Genomic DNA, 16497 nt, shown 5'->3' with positions numbered 1-16497 from the left:
TGTCTTCCTCCTTTTCTGCAGATGGACAAGGTCTACCAATGCAGGTGTCTTCAATGGGCCATGGGAACCTTCATGGCTATCACACCATCCATGCTATACTGGTAGGGAGCGAAAGGGTGTGTGTCGGTGGGGGGTTGAGAGAGATAATATCCTTCCCTGTATCCAAAGCCCTCCCCTCTCCCCACAACCTCTCCCCCCTAGAGGACCTCCAGCCCTAGAGCTTTCCCTAGTAAGGGTCTGGATTTGATGGTGGTTCTCACGTCATAGATTCTCACGTCCCAAAATAATGTCATTTTTATGTACCCAGCTACAAAGTCTGTGATGCCCTTTATTGCAATTATAAATTACATTCTCTATAGAATGCTATTTGACAAAACTGCAGCTTTTAAGGAAGGAGAAAGTGAAGATCTTGGATAGTAGTTTGCTCTCAGTACTTGACAATAAATTAGAAAGTTGTGAGAAATGTGGATCCGTGTGCCTTACAGATATCCTCTGACCTAAATCGAGAGTGGCTATGGATGAAATTACTGTTGCACAGCAGATCTTTGAAACAAATTCAGAATAGTGGGCACTTCAGATTTTTTTTTATGGAATGAGTCTATTCTACAAATATTCTCCATTATTGAAGTAAAATAAAGAGATTCTGTCTCGGCTAAGTGGTTGTCTTTTGCTCTGATTTTTTTGTGAGAGCAGAAATGTCTTGTATACTCTTGCAGAATCATTCATCATGGATTTTCTAAGTTGTTTCATTTGTTATTTCTCATGTTTGTATAGGAACAGTTCTCCATTTCACCCCATTTTAAAGGCATAGAGACCTAGCATTCTATATGTGTTGCAGATGGGCAGCTAGTGTTCCCGTTGCATGTGTTAACAGAACGACACATTCATAAAACTGTGTTGGAGATACGGTTGAGAACTAATGATCTGTTATTGAAAAGCAGAGACCTAAGTTAGAGAAAATTTTATTTACCTGGGTGTGAATTAAACAAGCTTTTGTGAGCATAAACTCTAGACATGAAGTGCAATAGCATGCCTTCCTTGATATTTATCGTCAATTTTAGGGTTTAGATAAGGTGCATTTTTTAATTCAATTTTTTATGTTTTGTCTTTCAGGATAACATTTTGCCATATGCCGTTCCAGAGTAAATGGCTGTATGTGGGCACTGAAAGAGGAAATATACACATTGTAAATGTGGAGTCCTTCTCTCTCTCAGGCTATGTCATCATGTGGAATAAAGCCATTGAACTGTGAGTATGGTGTACTTGAAAATAAATGTAATTTATTTGGGTATCATTCTTTTTGGCAACTATATTCTCAATTGACACAGCACACAAAATGTAGATGTGTTTCTTTTTTTGGTTGTGAAGCCCTGGTTTCTGACCTGTTATGTGTATATGTATGATATCCAGCATTAGTCATACTCAGTGCAAACAAACTGAAATAAAATGAATTTAAATAACGAAAAGCATTGGTGTCCATGGATCTACTCAGTGACTCGCTCTACGTGGGGCTGCCCTTGAGACTGACCCAGAAACTCCAGCGGGTGCAGAATGCCGCGGCGAGACTCCTTATGGGGTCTTCGCTGCGAGATCATATCCATCCGGTACTATACCAGCTGCACTGGCTCCCGGTGGAGTACAGGATCAGGTTTAAGGTGCTGGTTTTAACCTTTAAAGCCCTATACGGCCTAGGACCCTCGTACCTACGGGACCGCCTCTCCTGGTATGTCCCACAGAGAAATTTACGGTCTGCAAATAAAAACATCCTAAAGATCCCAGGCCACAGAGAGGTTAGGCTGGCCTCAACTAGAGCCAGGGCTTTCTCGGCCGCGGCTCCAATCTGGTGGAACGCTCTGTCACAAGAGACTAGGGCCCTGCAGGACCTGACATCCTTCCGCAGGGCCTGCAAGACAGAGCTGTTCCACCAGGCCTTTGGTCAGGGCGCAGCCTGACCCCCTCCTCTGGCAATCTGCACAGAATTCTGCTTGATGGTTGCCATTAATTTGATTTTAATTTGATTTAATTAATTTTATAATGAATGTTTTTAGAATGTTGGACTATTTTGATTGTTGTTAGCCGCCCTGAGCCCAGCTTCGGCTAGGGAGGGCGGGATATAAATAAAATTTATTATTATTATTATTATTATTATTATTATTATTAACTGGCTATCTCCCTATGTTGGCTAAAGTGGTAGAAATTTCCTTGGAAAATAATACTCCTACTGTTAGAATGTGTGGCACATTGCTATCCTATGGGTTTATTCAGAAATAGTATGTCTCTCTGCATTCATTGGATCATGCATGTGATCCATAGTGTAGCCAGCTGTAGGATTACAGCCTTCGTCATATGATGTAGAACACAGAGGAATTCGACGTAACACTATGGCAATCATTCCATCACCTTTTTAGCTTGCCAGATGGAAAGAGCCACTCTGTCCTCCCTCCACCTGCTGTTCAGGGTGGAAGGAGGTCTCATGCCCCCCAAGCCAGTTTGGGGTGGTGCGGGAAAAGGAGATGAGGAAGACCCATTGAACTGGTGGAAGTCCTTGTGCAAGCTTCTGCTAGCAGGACTTGTTAGTTGAACCCTGGCCAGGATCCTAGTTTCAGCATGCCAGCAAAGTAATATTTTAAACATTTGGTATGTTATTTAGATAAGAATATATTCAGTACATAATGGGATCCCTTGAAGTTTTTTTTTATTAAAAAAAGCACTGATAGTGTTTGAAGCACGCGTGCGCGCGCGCACACACACACACACACACACACACACACACACAGAGTATATATTTGTTGAGTGTCTCAGAAATTATGCAGATTGGTTTCCCTTGAATATATTAACTGGAAGGGATCTACCCATACCCCTCCAGCTCCATTATTCTCATTCTTTTGATATTTAGTGAAGTATGATTGTAATTTGGTATACTGGTTTGCTGTTCTTATTTTATACTGCAACTCTGTATTATTAGTTTTTCTTTTTTCTGTTATTGTTTTTTTTTTGTGAGTGCATGCGTTTGTGTGCAACAGTAAAATGCAATCTAGTTTAAAGGGAGGAAGTATAGAACAGGCTGCATTTTATGATTAAGCATAGTTTCTCAAACTTCTCTTCCACTTTAGTTTCATATATGATAATAAATATCTCCTGAGTTTGACTCACATTTGTTTCATGTTTCCTTACTTATTTTTAATAAACTCCATATACCACTTGATTGCATACAACTGCTAAGTGCTTTACAAAAATATAAAATAAAAGGTTAAATTTATTGATAAAAACACTTTAGAACAAGTATTTAAAAATATTCAAAAGATAAAGTAAACAGTAACTAAAAAGAAATAAAACAAATGTAATTCTAAGCTTCATTTTGTTTATTTAACTAAACTCACTTATCATGTAATTTTTAAAACAAAAAGTTATTGAAGAGCAAGTGAGTTGAGACTGATTCATGTTGCTGCCTATCTTAGTAAGTGTATTTTTATCAGACTCGCTTGGGACATGTTTCTGTATGTCTTTGAAACTTACTGTTCAGAAAAAAATGGTATTCGGGAACACCAGTTGTGAAGAGAAAATATGACTGTAGGACTGGGTGAGGGAGGCTCTGCATTGTGTCCTGTGTCCCAGGCTCTCATCTGCAAGAGGATAGGCTGCTGTCAGTACATTGGAGTTGGCCCAGAAACTAGCATGTTTTCAGAATACACAAGAGCATATCTTTTTATTCTAGTTCAGAGATGACATTTCAGGCTTTCTTAGTGGATCTCAAGGTTCTTGTAAAAAAAACAACTAACTAACTGTAGCCCAATACATACAAGATATTCAGTTAGAATTAAAGAATTCTGAGTTGAGGAATTGGTTTGATTATCAGACCTGAACTGAATGCATTATTTGTGCCTTCTGGCTGCCTTCCCTATTTTTCATCATTTTTAGCAGTTCAACTTTTTCCCATTGTTTAACAACCAGGAAGCAAAAAATATTTCCAATTTACTTTAAATCACCCAAAGAAGTGTTAGACTGCAGTTTAATTTTTGACACCCCTTCTGTTGGTAGTGGGGTGCCTTTAAAAGGTACTTGGGAAGGGAACAACAGAGATTGTATCAGAGCTTCAACAGAAAAGGCGGACCTTCCATGTGTCCGTATTTTCCAGGGACATCCCTGATTTAGAGAAGCCGTCCCGGTTTCTGATTTCATATAGGAATGTTCTGTTTTTCCTTAGGATGTCCCTATTTTCATTGGAGAAATGTTAGAGGGTGTGGAGTTATCCGACCCCCGAGCCAGCTGAAGGCAATCCTGTATAAGGAAGGCTTTTTTAATGTTTACTGTTTTATTATGTTTTTATATGTGTTGGAAGCCACCCAGAGTGGCTAGGGTATAATAGTAAAATTATTATTATGGAATGGGACATCCCTATTTTCATAGGAGAAATGTTGGAGGGTATAAAAAGGTCTACTAAAGGTAAAGGTAAAGGTACCCCTGCCCGTACGGGCCAGTCTTGCCAGACTCTAGGGTTGTGCGCCCATCTCACTCAAGAGGCCGGGGGCCAGCGCTGTCCGCAGACACTTCCGGGTCACGTGGCCAGCGTGACATCGCTGCTCTGGCGAGCCAGCGCAGCACACGGAAACGCCGTTTACCTTCCCGCTAGTAAGCGGTCCCTATTTATCTACTTGCACTTTGAAGTGCTTTCGAACTGCTAGGTTGGCAGGCGCTGGGACCCAATGACGGGAGCGCACCCCGCCGCAGGGATTCGAACCGCCGACCTTTCGATCGGCAAGCCCTAGGCGCTGAGGCTTTAACCCACAGCGCCACCTGCGTCCCTTTAAAAAGGTCTACTAAGGGAGAGTAAAACCAAAGGCAATTTATAGGTTAACTTTTGCAGACCAGACCAGACAAGGAGGGGAATGAGAAGGGACAGTAGTAAGCCCAAGAAGAATTTAGTGTCAGAGGCAGGCACCCAAAACCAGGAATTCCAGGGTTCAGTTAGACTGAGTTTATCCTAGTTTGGATTTGATATCCCGCTTTATCACTACCTGAAGGAGTCTCAAAGCGGTTAACATTCTCCTTTCCCTTCCTCCCCCACAACAAACACTCTGTGAGGTGAGTGGGGCTGAGAGACTTCAGAGAAGTGTGACTGGCCCAAGGTCACCCAGCAGCTGCATGTGGAGGAGCGGAGACGCGAACCCGGTTCCCCAGATTACGAGTCTACCGCTCTTAACCACTACACCACACTGGCTGCTCTCTTGAAACCAAACTAAACTATATTAGAAATGAAGAATATGAAAGACTAAGGTAGTCATGGAAAGATGATTTATCAGTGAACAAAGAAGATTTTTGAATATCCTGTTAGTAGCCAGTTGATAGTGCTGTCTTGATTGAATTAGGAAGTCGAGGAAGATAAAAGTTTGCATTTGCTTTTCCTAAACCTGTGAGTTCCCAGGCCAGCATGTAGAGGGCTGGGGTATTCTTTTCCATTTGGTATAATGTGGGAACTGAAAAATATACTTCTAATTTGTTAGACCTTTCCAGACAAAATGGAGACTTTTGAGCCAAGTTGATATGTTGGGACTCAGAACGGTGAACTCTGTCAACAATATGTATTGTCTCGGTCACTGGACCGGGGCCATTATCTTGCCAGTTTTTAAAGACAACCCACACACCGTGCCACCCTTAAATTAGATTTTACAGCAATTTGTGAAAACACTGAAGGACTTTAAAAGTAGCTTATTCAGGTGTAATTTAACACCCTTTCATTGGTAGTATTGTCTTCCCAATAATTTTGTTCGTAAGGTTTTGATGACTGTTCCTACTCCTCCATTCTCCACAGGAAGTCCTCCACTTAGGAAGCCTATTCCATAATTTCATATTGATGTGCATTATCACCTGAAGCCAGTGTCTTTTGTTCAGTTTCTTGAATCCTTTGATTCCTTTCTTGGTGTAATAAGTAAATTTGTTTGATTTTGCTACAGGTGAAGGGAACAAGGAAAAAAATGGAGCTAAAGGGGGGAAAGTCCTAGATGTTAGCTTATGTATTAGGAGCCAGCAGTCTTATTGTGGAGGTTTTTATTTTGTGGTATCCAGTGCTGAACCACTGAGGTTCCACTCCCAAAATCTGCTCTGGTGTCGCCTTCAACCCTCTGGAGCTGATTGGGGGGAGGGCCTGAAGGGGAGAAAGTTTGATTAGTGATCTGATTAATGCAACAATACTGCATAACCAATAGTTCATTTCCCCCCAAGTTTTAGGCTAAGTTGCCCTTTATTGTTCAAGTTTGATTATTCCAGTAGATATTGATTATAATCAATAATTATCTATGCCCTGACTGGGTAGAAGATAAAAGTGTGACTTAATTGCTTTAGTCTGTTTCATTCATGCATGCATTTGTCTGGGGGCAGGGGAAGATTTTCATAGTTGGTATCAGCCTGAATTGTCGTGAAAGCATAGCACATCAGCTGCTAGACCCTCTTAGGCGATGTTGCTTTGCATGTTTCCTGAAGAAACTCCCCCAGAAAATATTGATTCTTACCTGGAAATGAGTTGCGTTGGGCTCGGTGAGGCTTGCTTCTGAGTAGACATGGCAATAATTGTACTGTGAGACTGGTTTCCTGGTGGCAATTTAATAGAGCACATATTTAGCATTTCTAATTGGGAGGGTCACCTGGTTATTGGTTTAATTTTAGTTTGGAAAATACAGTCAAGATCTCACTCAAGTAGCAGAGCTGTGTCTGGTTTGTACTGCTGCATTTATGGAGCTGAATGTTTCAGCATGCAAGGCGTTTCCTTTACATAGACAACTGAGCTAGATGTTGGGCAAAATGCCAAGCTACAGCTCTTCTCACTTGTCTGAGAGAAATTTTGTATGGAAGAGAATTCAGTCATGTGTGCTCTCACATCTTTACCACCTAACTTGAGTAGGTAGATCTAGATCTAGTAAGTGCTAGATCAGCACCTAATGTGTGACTTGTTGCAGCCATATGGATCTTTGAAGCCTCTCTGCTTAAGGGCTTTTTAAAGGAAGGCTTGAGAGTCCTGTCAAGCCTAAAATTGTGGCTGATTTAAATACAGTGATGCAGATCTTTTGAAAATTGTTATTCTACCCTAAATCAATGTTGATTTCTCTAGTTTAATCTATGGCACTTTACATAGAACAATTTGACAGATCTGTAGCTGAGGAGCTCGTAACCTTGCACGCGTGTTTTGATTTACTTTTAGTAAAAACGACAACAAAATATTTCAGGCTAACTTTGTGCTGGATTAATATCTTAAAAGATTTCCAATAGGCCAGTGGTTCCCAGTTGGTGGTCCACAGACCCCAGGAGGTCCACGTAACCCACACAGGGAGTCCATGGAACCATTCACATAACAAAAACTACCATGGAGATATCAAATTTTTCAAAAGTAGGGGTTCCATGGCTTGATTTTTCAAAAACAATACTTAGCTAATTGGGAACCATTGCAATAGCAAAAAGTATTTGAAGTGAAGTTTGTTGAGGGAGGGGGCATTCGGTAAAGTGGACAGAGACTTGATTGGCACATAACACTATGCCAAGCCTTAGGGAAGTCAGAGCACATGGGCACCTACAGGAAAAAAATTGTGGCTGATTACTCCCTCCCTAGTCTGGCTTAGCATTTTGTGTGAACCTGGGTTTTTGGTTCTTGTAGTTTGGCAGCAGGAAAACTGAAAAGAAGCAGCCACTGTTTTTACTGTGAGTATCTACATGCTCATGTGTTGTCACATAGCCATGTTTTGGCGTAGCATTATATATGAACTTGGCCTTACTTGGTTCAAATATTACTTTCAAAGAAAATGGAATCTTCCCTGGAAATTTCTTTATGTACTTCCTAGAGATAGTACCTGAAGGAAAGCTAATTACAAGTTAGATTTTAGATTTGACTACTACTTCAATTGCACAAGTCATCCTGTTTGGTGTTTACCATCATATTACTATTTAACTTTAAGAAACACTACATTTCTAAACTCAGAGAAAAAATTCACTCAGTCACTGTTTTAAAACAGGTCTCTGGAAGTCACTAAACTGGCACTGTACATTAAAATATCATATCAGAGTGCTTTGCAAATTGATCTATTTCCTGAGAATGCTGAGAGTGCTCTTAGTTTCTAGCTTCTCTGTAGTCACTCCATTTCTATTACTGTTTATAGCTGCTTCTTTTTAAACACGTGAGTAACTAGTCTCGTGAAATTGTTACAGTGAGTTTGTTTTCAGAATATAAATATTTTTATGGACCCTGAAGTTTTACTAGTTAAGTTGATAACTAATCTTTCACAGATATTTTCCATCAGTACAAGTGCCATGGAACTCTGGACTTGCATGTATACGTAATTTCATTTAATAGGCATTTTCTGTAATACTTCATTTGTTTATCAGTCTGGCATTGCCAAATTATGAAGCAGTGTTCCACTAACAAGTATTGATTAGTCTTAAATTCTGTCAGCTGTTGTGATTTTAAAGGGTTTAGTTGTTCATAAATGTGATTAGAAATGTACTTTGTTATATTTTTTAGTTTTGGGAATACTCAGACAAGTCTGTACTTTTTTTAAATAAAGGTTTCTCTTTTAAAGACTTCTAATTCTCTGACACTGAGTTTACACACTGAGAATCAATATCATGGACAGCACCTAATGAGTCCCATCAGTAGGAGCTATTATTAATAATAATAGTTTGAGTTGTACCTACTACAATAACTGTTCAATTTGTAAAACCATTATTTTCTAAGTACCTCAGTCCTTTCTAACTGGACATGCTTAGTCTGTAATATTATGTGCTTCTACATAGAATGGGCTTTTTCATTGACATTGGTGCCTGCTTCTTTGTGTCAATATTTGTGTATTTAGCGTGCCCCCATTCCTGTTCTTAATTTGTAAAAAATAGATATTGTTTATATTTTCAGGTCATCCAAGTCTCATCCAGGACCTGTTGTCCATATTAGTGACAATCCAATGGATGAAGGCAAGGTATGTTAAAACTTGGAAATGGGGGGGAAATTGTTTAAGAGTTGAATTGTTTCTTAACATTAACTTGTTTCACTTAGCATCTCTGTTTTGGATGCTAATAGTTTGTAAAACAATGTGAGGTGTCAGGTGCATTAGTGGCAATGTCCGACTTCAAACTGTAATATTTTGTTGGGAACGACTTTGGTGACCCTAGGTGAGAGAGGTACGGAAAGTGTTGTTGTGTTGCTCTGGGTGAGAGATGGCTTTTTTGTTTCTATTCTTTTTCTTATTTTCTTATTCATTGGGCTTTCTAATGTTGAAGTGCTCTTATTCAACAGAGCTATCTTTTTGTGCATGCCTATTAGTTGTTGCTTGTTTTATTGAAGGGAGAACTAAGTGGATGGTGTGGTGCAAGGAGAGTGGGAATGCTTCCCGATTGGGGGTGACAGCATGACTCCTGAATTCTTGTTTTTTATCATGTTAGGGTTTTTTTGTAATAGTTATGAGATTTTCTTGATATATGCTGCAGTTAGGTTTTATTTTGATGTTGTGTTTTGATGTATTTTGGTGTTTTGTATAGGCTTAAATTCTATGGTATATATTTTATTTATGTGCTTAGTTACATGGTTCTGAAATCAATTGTTACTTAAAATGTGGAATTTACATTTATTACTATCAGCAACGGTTTTGAATATGAAATTCCTGCATTTTTAGTTTTTATTTTTGTTGACATACATAAACTGTTTAGAGATTTATGTTGAAATATGCATGTTAAGTACATACATTTATTAATAATAGGAATAGAATTTGGAAGTTCTGGTGAGAACCATGTTTAGGTGTAAATATCTGTGTCAAGATGCCCTTATTAATAACTATTTGGATGAAGTGTTTTATATTCCTTTGCAAAAGTGGCCACACAAACACACACCTGGGGAAATATGTAGACTGCATTGGGAGCCACACAGGGGTCACTGCTGTGGGCTAATTGAAGCCAAAAAAAAATTTCCAGTGGGGAATGGGTTAAAAAATTATCCCCTTCATTACTTTTATACTATAAAGCCCTGTTCCCCTACTGAAGGACATGATAGGGCTTAGAAACCTATTCTTACTGAAAAGATAAGGTCCTTATTGTGAATTAACATTAAAAAAGGTTTATGTCCATCCTTCACGTTTCATTCATGTATAATTTTGTGCTCTTCTAAGAACAACAACTGAAGTGCCTTGTCATATGTCCTAGAGACTGATCCCCCAGAAAAATGGTAGTTAGTGGCAATGAAATCATCTCCAGCATCTGGACTATTATGCAAGCATCACTATTGGATGTTCATAAGTGGCGGCTTATGACACAATGCTGTTTCAAAATTATATGTATAAAGCATACATAGACATCTTGCCAATGTAAACTCATACTTATGACATTTTAGTGACATTTTTAGGCAGTATACATAATTTGTATACAAGAAAGAGATCTAATTTTCCACATTTACTGGATTAAATGGAATTTAGTACTTCAGAATGCTTTTTTTTAGTAGGATTATGATATAAATCTTAAATGTTAGAAAATCCTCTCGATATTCTGATACTAGGATTAAAAAGGGATCTTAAAGATATTTCTGTGCAAATGTGGGCGGGGGCCTTACATAATAACAGTTTTGACACGGGTGCATACCAGATTGGTGAAGATTATTTCCAAGCGGCAGGAGGCATTTTATGAAGTGTGCAGTAAAGTTACGACAGATTTTCCTCTTTAATACCTTTGCTGTGAAAAAAGCATGACTTTAAAAAAAAAAATTGGTTCTTTTAGAGTGACTTTTTAGGACTCTAGGTTTCCAGTTTTGAAATTTTTACGTAGTGGATTTTTAGAATGGCTTAAAACTTTTTTTCTCCCTAAATTATTCAGTCAAACATACATTTTGTGTTTGTATAGGGTATAGATGGAGGATTATCTGTGTCTTCAGTTACAGTTCTCATGCAGATGAACATACTATCATGTATTGCTTCTCTCCGTAATAGTAGAAGATGATAGTTGGAAACGTTTATTTTTTAGAGTACCACACCAGTCAACCAACTAGTTTGATCCTGATGCTGCCTTCTACTCTTATTTCTTGACCCTTGCCTAATAGCTGACTGTTGTACAGGGGAATCCCTGCTTACGTGAGGCTTCCGTTCATGGCCACTGCACACATCAGTAGGACGTGCACAAGTCCTTCCCGTTCTGCTCCCACCCCCATTCCACCCCCTTTTGGCACCAAAAATGGTGCATGTGTCACACATGTGGTGGTTATGCACAAGTGGGGAGCTGCCTGTATTTCAATTCAAGAGCTGATTACTTTAGGTGGTCTGGTTTTACATTTCATCTGTGAAAGACTGCAAAAACTTCTAGTTCAATACCATGTTCAGTCTCCATGCTAAAAACTAATATTCAAGTCAATGTAATATGGTCCACCTTAAATGTACCCAAACTACAAAAACAGAATTATTATTTTTGAGTTCACAATAAAGGAGCATTGTACAAAATTAAAACAAACCACTTCAGGCGCAGGTGAGATATTTTATTTTAGTTTTTCTGTGTCTTAAAAGGGCAAAATGCATATTAGAACTGTGTCTTAAAAACACAAAAAACCACTTTTCCTGTTACATAGCTTTTATCATGCAATGTGGTGTGTTTTTTCAGATGGAGTTGCATTTGAATATTCCTGTATTTGTACAGTCTAGGATGTATCTTTCTGCATATCTGAATTGATTCTTATTTATTTACATTAGAGTCAATCTTTTCCTTTGACTCTTTTGGTAGTGAGTCATTTAGAATATTCTACGTTTTAAGTCCAATTGCAATGTGATAAGTGGCAGGTGACCCTGCATACTTGAAGAAGAGGAGACGACAAACCATACTGGGGAATTTAGTAATTGTAGTAGCAGCAGAAAAACATCTACTTCTGCTTCATTGATTACTGTGTCGACTACAGCAAACTATGGCAAGTTCTTAAAGAAATGGGAGTGCCTGATCACCTCATCTGCCTCCTGAGAAAACTCTATGTGGGACAAGAAGTTATAGTTAGAACTGGATATGGAATAACTGATTGGTTCAAAATTGGGAAAGGAGTACGACAAGGCTGTATATTGTCTCCCTGCTTATTTAACTTACATGCGGAATTCATCATGCGAAAGGCTGGGCTGGATGAATCCCAAACTGGAATTAAGATTGCTGGAAGAAATATCAACAACCTCCGATATGCAGATGACACAACCTTGATGGCAGAAAGTGAGGAGGAATTAAAGAACCTTTTAATGAGGGTGAAAGAGGAGATCACAAAATATGGTCTGAAGCTCAACATCAAAAAAAGAAGATCATCGCCACTGGTCCCATCACCTCCTGACAAATAGAAGGGGAAGAAATGGAGGCAGTGAAAGATTTCACTTTCTTGGGCTTCATGGTCACTGCAGGTGGTGACAGCAGTCACGAAATTAAAAAATGCCTGCTTCTTGGGAGAAAAGCAATGACGAACCTAGACAGCATCTTAAAAAGCAGAGACATCACCTTGCCGACAAAGGTCCGAATAGTTAAAGCTATGGTTTTCCCAGTAGCGATGTATGGAAGTGTGAGCTGGACCATCAAGAAAGCTGATCGCCGAAGAATTGATGCTTTAGAATTATGGTGCTGGAGAAGACTCTTGAGAGTCCCATGGACTGCAAGAAGATCAAACGCATCCATTCTTAAGGAAATCAGCCCTGAGTGCTCACTGGAAGGACAGATCGTGAAGGTGAGGCTCCAATACTTTGGCCACCTCATGAGAAGAGAAGACTCCCTGGAAAAGACCCTGATGTTGGAAAAGATTGAGGGCACAAGAAGAAGGGGACGAAATGGTTGGACAGTGTTCTTGAAACTACCAACATGAGTTTGACCAAACTGCGGGAGGCAGTGGAAGACAGGAGTGCCTGGTGTGTTCTGGTTCATGGGGTCACAAAGAGTCGGACACAACTAAACGACTATACAACAACAAGAAGTAGCAGCAGCAGCAGTATTTATACCTCACATTTTTCCCTGATAGGATTCAAGGTGCCTTACAGATTATAACAAGAATTGATAAAAACATAGAAAAAATAATAATTAAAAAACCAATTAAACATTAATAGAATTAGGACTATATACATATATAAAATCTGTTTAAGGCATACAAATAATTGCAGTAAAAGCATTGCAGAAAATCAAATAAGGACTCAGGTAATTTATTTTTCCTAATCAACCTTGTATCACGTTTTAAGATTAGTGTTCCTTCAGGGTAATAATCAGACTATGCATGCAAAATAATTCAGTTCACTACACTGCATCTGCTTCATATAAATGGTTTGCCACAAGCTGGGAGTTTCAGTCTGTGGTGGTCTTTATTTCCTAGATTTAATACCTCTGTGTGTTCATCCATGGGTGGATTCATTTAATTCGATTGAGACTGAAGCAACCATGAGACTATTTGTCTGTCTTTTTCTGACAGTTCAAGTGTACTTTAAAAAGTCTTTGAAATTGCATATCATAGTATCTGTATATTTCTTTTATGTTGGAATAGTCTGTCAGTTGGCATGTCCTAAACACTGGGTTTAGTATTTAAAATATATTTCATCTTTTGGTGTCTCTGATAGTATTGTCACAATTTTAGGATATTGTTACCTTTTAATATTATGCTTCTATAGTTGTCCTTAACATTTGCATTTTAATCCAGAAATTTTTAGAATTGAATCACGTGTATTCAGGTACTAGAAATAACTCCTTTTCATTCCCAGAAAATTAATATTTTCTTTGGTTATTTATTACAGCTATTGATTGGTTTTGAATCAGGAACAGTAGCATTATGGGACCTCAAATGCAAGAAGGCAGATTACAGATACACACATGACGAGGTAACTGAAATTATTAATCTGGCAGGTTTTTGTACTCATGATATTAGAATTAAAGCAGTTTTGTAGTTTAATATTAGAAACATACTTATTTGCTTGTGTTTGTCTGGAACGATCTCCCCCAACCTGTTGCATTTAACATGTTTTAGACCACAACTCTCATTATAGCTTACCATTAGCTGTGCTGACTGGGATTGACAGGCGTTTTCATCCATAACATCTGGAGGGCACTACAATTCTATGATTCTATTCTATATGTATATGAGTTACATTAACACGTTGAAGCATTGCTGAAAAATACTTCATAAGATAGCAAATGTCTTGAAATTGCTAGATTGCATACAGATTTGGGAATAAAGCTCCTAAGGTTGCTAAACTTGCATGTGCTATATGGACTTCAGTGTAGTGTGTGTATTTAATAGTTCTTAACTACAGCATCTGAATGTTAATGTTGAAGACATGGGGGAATGGGGGTGGAGAGATTAGGAGAGAAATGCAGGAAAATGTCAGAGGTTTGGATAGACCAACCTCCCCCCTCCCCCAAGAAAGTGGCTACAGTAAAGATTGCACATGTATGCTTCTCTCATGCTGCTGTATGGTGTTGTGTTCATCAGACAGCAATGCACAGGCTTCAGTCTAAGCAGTTTTTTTGCCCTGCAAAAGGGGATGAATAGTGACTATGGAAGAGGGTTATATATTTTTCTTAGCCCAGCTTTCTCTATACTTTGGTGACAGAGAGAGGCTATATTTCTGTACAGTTGAAGCAATCAAGGGTGTAGTAAGGGTGCAATTACACTCAGGTGAAGCATTCTCTGATGTCTCTCTATCCTCCAATGACGTGGAGGGATGTCAGGGTAAACAAGTAGCAATCCTTGCTTATTTGCTTATCACTCCCCATCCCCCCCACCCCAGTTCATTATAGGTTCCCAGTTTGGTTTTTCTAGAACCTCAGAAACCATCTGTGTCTAAAGTGTGGAGTGGACGAGAAACATAGCTTCCTCCTATATAATTAAATGTGTATGAACGTCAGAAAATGAAGAAAGCTTTAGCAAACCATTATGTGTTTAGGTTCAGCAGTGACTAGTTTGGGCCAGCAACTGTACATTTGCATTTTAAATGAAGTGACATTTTTAGATCGGTGGAAAAGGAACTGATTATCTTAAACACCATAATTGACTCATCCATTCTGCTCTCTGGATTAATGAAGTAGGGAATTTGAAAAATGCTTTTCTGTTAATTGTTGGCTATGTGCTTCTAGGCATGGTTTTGGGGAGCAATTGACACAAGAAGAATGGGGATTAAACATGGCCATAATTTTACTGATCACAACATATTGGAGTTTGTCACAGCAACAGGCAAGAATCTGTATCGGGCAGATGGCCTCCTGGCATACACATCTCCCAGCCCACCTACTGGGCAACCATGGCTGCTACTGTGAGTCCTGATATCAACCTGGGTGTGTGGCAGCCATTCACCCATCCTACCCCTCTGAGCCTAGAGCCATAGTCTTTAAAGTGCCGTCCTCAAGACCCCATTGAGGTCCCCTCATAAGCTTCAGATCCTGTCCAATGCACTGCCCCACTCAAAAAAACCTGATATGGCTTAAACATAAATACAGCTTCTTCCTCTCTTTGAGGTAGGCAAAAACCTTTCAGCCTAGTTAGGCCAATTAAGACAGTATAATGTCTTTCCAACAAATGTCCACAGCAAAATCACACCTAGCAAAAGGAACGTGGGTTGGAAAACTGACAATTCCAATACTAGTGCTATAAAAGGCAAAGGGACCCCTGACCATTAGGTCCATTTGTGACCGACTCTGGGATTGTGGCGCTCATCTCACTTTACTGGCCGAGGGAGCCGGCGTACAGCTTCCAGGTCATGTGGCCAGCATGACTAAGCAGCTTCTGGTGAACCAGAGCAGTGCACGGAAACGCCGTTTACCTTCCCGCTGGAGCAGTACCTATTGATCTACTTGCACTTTGATGTGCTTTCGAACTGCTAGGTTGGCAGGAGCAGGGACTGAGCAACGGGAGCTCACCTGTCGCAAAGATTCAAACCGCCGACCTTTTGATCAGCAACCCCTAGGCTCTGGTTTAACTCACAGAGCCACCCACGTCTGAAGACATCTTCAATTTTGACTGATTCTAGTTCTCTCCAGGTATACTTCAGAATTCTAGCACCCTAATCCATGCAAACAGTGGTTCAGACCACAGCACCACCCACGTCCCTATAGCCTGGGCTTTATTTATACCATAGGAATGGACCAGCAGGAATAAATTCTCACGTTGATCCATTTCACAAGCCTTCCCCCTGAGGTCAGGCAGGCTGTTGATTGGCCTCCAGAGTCAGGCCAGGTAGAATGCAGTGTGGCCAACCACCCAACCAGGGAGGGAGACCTCCCCGCAGCTTTTCTCCATGTCAGTGGCACAATGCTGCCTCACCACAAAATGGTGGAGAGATGGGGATTCTGTTTCTTTCTTTCTTTTGTAGTTCTTAGGTTATGTAATTGTATCGTATTCTTATTACCAACTGCCCTAGGATATATTCCTATAAAGGAATACCATAAATAAATACTTCTCAACAAGTTCTCTTCCGGTTCATGTGCATAAACTTTCAGTATTCTGATTACACTGCTGACTTGCAGCTATCATCATAATCCTCTCTTTTTTAGTCA

The 16497-nt window shown here is 39.6% G+C and overlaps 1 protein-coding gene across 7 annotated transcripts in view; it reads left to right on the top strand.

The window, feature by feature from the left end:
- Nucleotides 1-16497, top strand: part of STXBP5 (syntaxin binding protein 5) — a 124796-nt gene that overhangs the window by 36084 nt on the left and 72215 nt on the right. For all 7 annotated transcript variants that reach the window (XR_013392223.1, XM_028723623.2, XM_028723619.2 and 4 more), the window contains exons 5-7: nt 1114-1248; nt 8891-8954; nt 13743-13826. Coding sequence is in view for 6 of the 7 variants with exons in the window: in XM_028723623.2 (XP_028579456.1) it covers nt 1114-1248; nt 8891-8954; nt 13743-13826 (283 nt within the window). In the remaining variant the exon portion in view is untranslated. The remainder of the gene's footprint in view (nt 1-1113; nt 1249-8890; nt 8955-13742; nt 13827-16497) is intronic.

The sequence above is a fragment of the Podarcis muralis genome, chromosome 3 (genome assembly GCF_964188315.1).
Source record: "Podarcis muralis chromosome 3, rPodMur119.hap1.1, whole genome shotgun sequence".
Taxonomy (NCBI): Eukaryota; Metazoa; Chordata; class Lepidosauria; order Squamata; family Lacertidae; genus Podarcis; species Podarcis muralis.
The sequence above is the reverse complement of the archived record's forward strand: the minus strand, read 5'-3'. Positions and strand labels throughout refer to the sequence as shown.